Source organism: Calypte anna, chromosome 27, assembly GCF_003957555.1.
Source record: "Calypte anna isolate BGI_N300 chromosome 27, bCalAnn1_v1.p, whole genome shotgun sequence".
Classification (NCBI taxonomy): Eukaryota; Metazoa; Chordata; class Aves; order Apodiformes; family Trochilidae; genus Calypte; species Calypte anna.
In genome coordinates this window covers 225,871-232,952 of record NC_044272.1, presented here as the reverse complement: position 1 = coordinate 232,952, position 7,082 = coordinate 225,871, and the positions used below count along the sequence as shown (strand labels likewise).

The 7,082-nt window shown below is 44.3% G+C and overlaps 1 protein-coding gene across 2 annotated transcripts; it reads right to left on the bottom strand.

The window, feature by feature from the left end:
* Positions 1-1,000: 1,000 nt before the first annotated feature.
* HOXB9 (homeobox B9) lies at positions 1,001-5,597 on the bottom strand. Of its 2 annotated transcripts, XM_030465923.1 has the most exons (3): positions 5,090-5,597; positions 4,797-4,874; positions 1,001-1,236 (listed from the first exon to the last, which is right to left on the bottom strand). In XM_030465923.1, exons 1-3 carry the CDS (start codon positions 5,595-5,597, stop codon positions 1,001-1,003), a joined length of 822 nt encoding a protein of 273 aa, XP_030321783.1. The 2 variants fall into 2 exon arrangements, with proteins under 2 accessions (XP_030321783.1, XP_008498238.1); XM_008500016.1 differs by lacking the exon at positions 4,797-4,874.
* Between the last annotated feature and the right edge of the window lie 1,485 nt (positions 5,598-7,082).

Below are 7,082 nucleotides of genomic sequence, written 5' to 3'. Positions count from 1 at the left end.
CTCTGAGAGTGCCCCCCGCACACTCTCTAGCCTCCCTCCCCGTCTTTTCTCCTCTTCCAAGTGACCCACTATAAAACTACCAGATGAGGAGGTTTGCCTGTAAAGATCCTACTAAACTTTCAGGTCAATGTCACATATCTGCCCTGTCAGGTTTCGAATAAAAACAGCGCATGATCATAATTTAAAAAAACGAAGCAAAACAAAAAACCACAACAGCAAAAATTGAAAAAGGATAAAATAAACAAAATCAAACCCAGCGCCTTGGGAGCTGGGCTGTCATTACAAGACTACCCCGGTATAAAGTTGGAGAATTGAGAATGATTTGTTGGGTGCAATTCAAATCAAGTCTTACGAATGTGTCTGTCTTTCAGTAGTTTAATGAAAATCGTCTTGTTCCTCGGAAACTCAACGTGTGGCTCTGAGGGTGCTGGAGAAGTGTGTGAATTGGAGTGAATGTTCGAGAGAATCATTGTCCTTACGTGGAGAAAGAAGAAAGAAAGAAAGACAGACAGCGAGGTTTGGTGGGGGCTTGGGCCAAGGGTTGTTTTTTGGGGCCGTTCGGATTTGCCGTCTTGCTTTCTGCAGAGAAAATGCAGGCAGGGAAACCTGCTGCTCAGCCAGGAGCCTGTGGCTGTGTCACACAGGAGGGAGAAGAAAAGAGAAAGGGGAAAAAAAACCAAAAAAACCACCCAGCATGTGTCCCCAAAAAGGAGCTGCAGTTTTGGCTAAGTTGCCTCCTAGGTGGCAATACTAAGAGTAAAAAAAGAGGAAGAAGCAACATCTCGCATGCAAAGGTGGAGATGGGACGTGGGGTGGATTTCCCCTCGTGTTTGGGGGGGTTGGCAACACTGCAGGGGGGGTGCGCGGACGCGGATGCTGGGAGTAGAGAGCAGAGGGGGAGAGGGGGGAGGATGCTGCTTTTCTGGACATTTTTTTGTGTGTGTTTTTCTCTTTCTCTCTCTCTTTTTTTTTTTTTTTTTTTTTTTTTTTTTTTTTTTTTTCATTCTTTGCCCTGTTCCTTGTTCATTTTCTTCATTTTCATCCTTCGGTTCTGAAACCAGATTTTGACTTGTCTCTCACTCAGGTTGAGGAGTCTGGCCACTTCGTGTCTACGGTCCCTCGTCAGGTACATATTGAATAAAAACTCCTTCTCTAGTTCCAGGGTCTGGTATTTGGTGTAAGGGCATCGTTTTTTCCTGGAGGAACGGGCGTGAAGCCAGCTGGCAGCTGGGTTGGCTGAAAGAAAAGCAGCGAGATCAATACGATGCAGCTCGGAGTGTTTCTCAGAAGGTTTTAATCATCCCATCAAAAATATTAAGATTATGCATACACATATGCACGCCTCGGCTGAAAAAAAAAAAAAAATACTCCCTGCTGGAGTAGAGAGCAGCAGAGGCCATGAAAATCAGAGAGGAGCGTCAGGATGAGCAGATGGAGGGGGGGGAACTGATCCTGAAATCCCACTGCTCCTCTCGTGGGGTGGGTAGGGGGTGCTGAGACCCCCGGCCCTGAGTTGATTTTGAGCACAGATTTGGGTGGCTGTCCACTCGTGGCTTTATGCACACGCGTGTGGGTCCACACACAGGTTTCCATGCACACAGGATTCTGCACACGTGTGTTCCCAAGCACACGCGTGTCCCTCCACACACACGAGTCTCCCTCCACCCCCTCCCGTGCACACACGTGTGTCTGGGTGCACACGTGTTACCGAGCTCCCCCCACTGCCCCCAGGGTCCATCTGTACCAGGTAAAAATCCACAAGCATTTCAAGATTTGCATAAGGCCCATCTGCACGTTATGCACTTGAAATACAAAGATACCAGGGAAAAAAAGGAAAAAAAACCACAAAAACCCAACAGATTTTATCATTATTTTTTTCCCAGCCTTTTTTTCCCACGTGTCTCCCGATTCACTCCTCAAGACACATCCGCCAAGAAAAAAGAGCAAAAACAGGGGGTCTGGAGAAACCTTGCATAAATACTGGCTGTTTTGGTTTGGTTTGGTTTTGTTATGAGGCAAGGAAAGCTCTCGATACAATAAACATCCTCTGAGGGCTGGATGGACTCTGCTGCCGGAGGTCTGGACAGTGTTACCGGAAAACACGGAGATTTCCAGGGCTGCAAATGCAGCAAAAAAAAAACTAACAGGGTGCCCATCAGCCTGGCGTGTGGAGAGGTTACGTGGGAATCTTTTGGGAAATAAAAATAATTGTAATAATGTAATGGTAAAAATAGAAGGACATTTCAGGAATTAGGCTGCTCAGGGAAGGGGGTGGAGGGGGAGAGAAAACATTTTTGGGAGCAGAAAGCACCAGACAGGGTGGTGGTGATGGTCGCACCCAAAGGTGAAGTGGGCTTGGGGTAAATAATAGAACATTTGGTAATCACATGCAAATATTAGCTGAGCGTTGGGTCACTGAGAGGCGGGAAGGAGGAAAACGGAGGGCTGGAGACAGACCACGTATTTCTATTTTATTTCCTTTGCCTCCTCTGAAATTATGACTGAAGCCATAAACCTTTACACCAATTAAATGGGCCATTATAAATATATACATACACACACGCGCGCCCCATCAGAACGTTTCCTCACCAGAAAATGAAATATATTGAATATTTTTTAAAAAATATCCCGCTTAATCTTCCCCTGTAAGTACTGCCTCTTACAAATTTGCACGGCTATTTCCTTAATGTAATTGACTTGATCTAATATGCAGAATTAAATATTAAAGAGGAAGAAAGCTGTTAATAATTGATACTGTTAATCCTGCTCCCCATCCTTTAATGGCAACGGAGAGCTCAGCTTCATAATAGATTTTTTTATTCGTTTTGGGTTGTTTTTTTCCTTTTGGTTAAAATATAAGAAATTTTAATGCCAACCTTGCTTTCTCTGCTCACTACACACAAACGCCCAAACAGAAGCGTGAATGGGAAGAGGTTCTGGCATACTTTTTATTTAAAATTCAGCAAATAAATTACCAGCTCCCTCTGCCATACACAGGGAGGAGATTAATTCTTGCGAAATACTTTAAAAAAATTGAAGGACTCAGGGAAATTGGTGGGAGTAGTTTCTGCAAAAGAGCTCCGGCTTCCAGCCCTGGCAGGCTCTCAACATCAGCCCAAATTAAACTATTATTTAAAACAAAATGTGCGTCGTAACCACACGCCATAGAAACCACACAGCATCCTGTTCACCCGGGTCCTTGCACTTCCTTATAACTTAATAACATTTTCTTGGACAAGATTTTTATATATTCAATTTCAGGGACATTGAGCACAAGAACCTGGAGATTTAATTCTCTCCAATCATTCACCTCACGGTTGCAGTTTGTTCTGGATCTCTGCCCAGTACAATAGAATAGGAGTTTCTTTTTGTGTGTGTGTGAGAGTGTGTGTGTGGCTGTGGGAAGTTAAATGATAGGAAAAGAAAAAAAGAAAAAAGAAAAGAAAAGAAACGAAAAAAAAAGAGGAGAAAAGAAAAGAGGAGAAGAGAAAAGAAAAGAGAATAGAAGAGAAAAGGAGAGAAGAGAAAAGAGAAGAGAAGAGAAGAGAAGAGAAGAGAAGAGAAGAGAAGAGAAGAAAAGAAAAGAAAAGAAAAGAAAAGAAAAGAAAAGAAAAGAAAAGAAAAGAAAAGAAAAGAAAAGAAAAGAAAAAATAGAAAGTCACCATAACATCCTTCACACTGAGGGGAGGAAATCATGAGGGGTGAGAATATACTGGATTTTGAATCCTCTGGTTGCAGGGGCAACCTCTGGTGCTGTTCCACGTTGAGGTGGGGGCAAAAACTGGAAGTTAATTCAAGGGGAAAAAAAGAATGAGTGTGTCAGTGTGTCCTACACAGACTCCGAGGAGTTCTGCCCTCGGCGGGGGCTGCTGCTCTTCCAGATTAGAAAAGTTCAGCCCTCACTGCAAAATATTAACCGTGAGGGTGAAGCCAAGTTTTGCCTTTTGCCTCCTGCTCGGTTTTACCTTCCAGATGGAACCCAGGTACCAACCTGGTCGGCACGAGGTGGTGATACTGATTCTTTCTCACTCTAACGCCATTGCTTTGTTATTATTATTATTATTATAATTATTAGTATTATCATCACTATTATTATTATTATTAATAGTATTATTAGTAGCATTATGGATAGTAATAAATACTTTCAAGGCGAATGACTGGGGGTTTTTTTCCTCTATTTCGCTAAAAAATCACATAATGAAGTTTAACTGTTTACCCAATCTGGCTACATTACAAATAAAAGCTAATTAAGTTGGAAGCAAACCCTCCCCTCTCCCTCCTCATTTTTTTTTTTTTTTTTTTTTTTTCCTGACTAGGAAGGAGCGTGGCTTTGAAATATTCATACGCTGAACCGCTTCATTTAATAAACAATAAAAAAACACAAACACACAAACGCAAAACTAAACAAAAAAACCGAACCAACAAACCCAAAACAACAACAAGAAACCCAAAACACAACAACACAAGTAAACAAAGAAGAAGACTAAACAAGAGAGGCACCAGCAGAAGCCCGGGAGGAGCTGAGGAGGGGAGCGAATTCGTCCCCGCAACCACCGGGGTGCAGCGGGGCGGCGGGCGCGGAAAAGCCCCCGCTGCTGTTTACTTCCCCCACGTGAACCTTTTCCTCCGTAATTTCTCCTCTTTCCCCCTTCTTCCTTCTCCTTCTCTCACCCATCCCCTCCCACCGCCACCCTCCGCTCCCCGTCCCCTGCCCCTTTCTCCCCGCCGTTCCCTGGCTCCCCCCGTCCCTTCCCCATCCCCACCGCCAGCACCCGCGCAGATTTACTCCCGCTTACTAAAGTGGTCTCTGCTGCCGGAGCCAGCGCTCTGTAGGAAAGAGGATGACTCGCTCCGGCTTTTGTCCGCTCTGGACTCTGTTTCAGCATCAGAGACGACGCTCATTTTTATTTTTATTTCCCGGCAGAGACAATGCCACCCCTCTCCCCTCCCCACCTCTCCCCTTAGGTTGGCATCAGCCAGCTGAGACTTTTCTTTAAGCCCTGATTTTCAACTTTTCCGCAGCATTGTCCCCTTTTATTGCACCTCCTCCAGCTTTTATACTGTTTACTTCCTCACTTTTATAACTTACTTTGATCTGTCCTGTCTTTGTCTTCGCTTCCTTCACAAACTTTATTGTCCTCGAAGCTGGGCCTTTGATTGGAAACGATCCCTTCCCTTGCAGCAGAAGTTTCTAAATTGTACTCCTGTGTTCCCTGTTTATGGACATCCCCGGGACGGCCCAGCAGCGGTTCTGCCTTAACAGACCCCTGCCCGGGGAGGTTCTCTGCTCTGGGTACTGGATCCAGCCAGCTCCGGAGGTACCTGCTATCGGATGGGACGCTTTGATGTTGAATATATGGATGGTAGACGGCAGGAAGGGTACCAGAAGAATGTGGATTCAAAGGAGTCCAGGAGGCGCTGAAAACTGGAGGTTTTGGCTGAAAACTACAGGAGGGGAATTCTAGATGCTCATTGTGCCCAGCTTGCCTGGAACTTGTATATTGCCCAGATGAAAATTTAGCTGAAGGCGAGTCTTCACTTTCATGACTTATAATAGAGTCGACATAGTAATTGCTAAGAGTCCCAGAAATGGACATTCTCAGACATCATACAAAGCACGGTTCAGTGAAGGGAAAAAATATATAGGACAGATCTAGATTTGTACTCTACCCCCTTCTCCAACTTCCCAGCCAACAAAGTACAGTTGGGCTGCTGTGCTGTGAGCTCCCAGCAAAATGATTGGTCAAACTTTTTTCGTGTGCCTGATAAAGCGTCAGTCTCGGCGTAAATCAATCGAAGCCGAGGGGGCTGCGCTGCGCTGTCATCCGCCCTTGCATTCCATATCAAGGATGGATTGTTTTATGTTTATGCAATGTTGCAAAACGTCAGGAGTTTCGGAAAAAAAAAGACCAAACGGGCAGAGCTGGGGCTAATATCCCTTCCTAGATTTGCTCCAGAAATATTATTTGGAGGAGGTTCGAAAGGGGGGGGGGGAGGGATTTTTTTTTTTTTTTTTTGTTTTAAGAGAAAGATGCTGATGTGCTCGCTTTGCCTTTAATAACCATCATGGGGGAACAGAGATAAAAGCTATTCTTCACCATTCGGGCTCCAGAGTACGATAGCAAAAAAAACAGAGAATAAGTAACAAACTACCCCCACACCCCACCCCCCACGCCGTGATTTCATACACATAACATACGTGTGGGTGCGTTACAGGCATAGAGATGTAAATGCTCACATATAGGCGCTTTTGCGAAGAGCAAGAGGTAGCAAGAGAGGTGGGGAGGGTGTTATAAATAATTAACCAGCTCGGATGGGAAAATGAATTGTTAAGGTGGCAAAATAATTAGGGTAAATATGAAATTTAAAATGTCACTGGCGTGGGAGTGCCATTGGAACTTTGATCGGCGAGCTGCCGAGCCCCCACCCCTGCTGACATCCAGACCCTGCCTTGGACTTTAGGCTTTTATATATATATATGTATATATAAATACCTTAAACATATTTCTGCATATGAACATATGTTCGCACGTTTCGCGGCATGATCTCAAGGTTGCTTTGCTCGGGCTAAAATAGTTTCCCACATTGCTGAAATCAGAAGCCTTCATTTAACTTTACAAGGCTAGTAAAATACAGCGCGCCACTGATCCGGCTTTGTTACAGAATGCCTTAAACTTGTGATGGTTAAATAGTTTAATAAAACTTACATTAGCTTTCTTTGATTTTTATAGCCTTGAATTTATTGCCTGTGGAAAAGAAAGGGGGCAAAAAAAAAAAAAAAAGAAAAAGGGATCCCTCGTGTTTGCAGAGCCCGTGTCCCCCTCACACCTCACATGTGTGTGTGTGCGTGTCAAAAATACCCTCCTCTTCTCTTGGAATTTTCAATGTGTTTTCGAAAACAATAATATTATAATATTTCGGGTTTTTTTTCCCTTCCCCCGAAGCGGGTGATTGACACCGCTCGGTGCGGCTTCCAGCCCTGATGATGCGGGATAACGGGGGTCATTTTCCCCAAGTTATGATGATCAATCCGTTTATTGCAAGATGCTCCAATGGAGTCGTAAATGTTGGTTAAGGAAGAG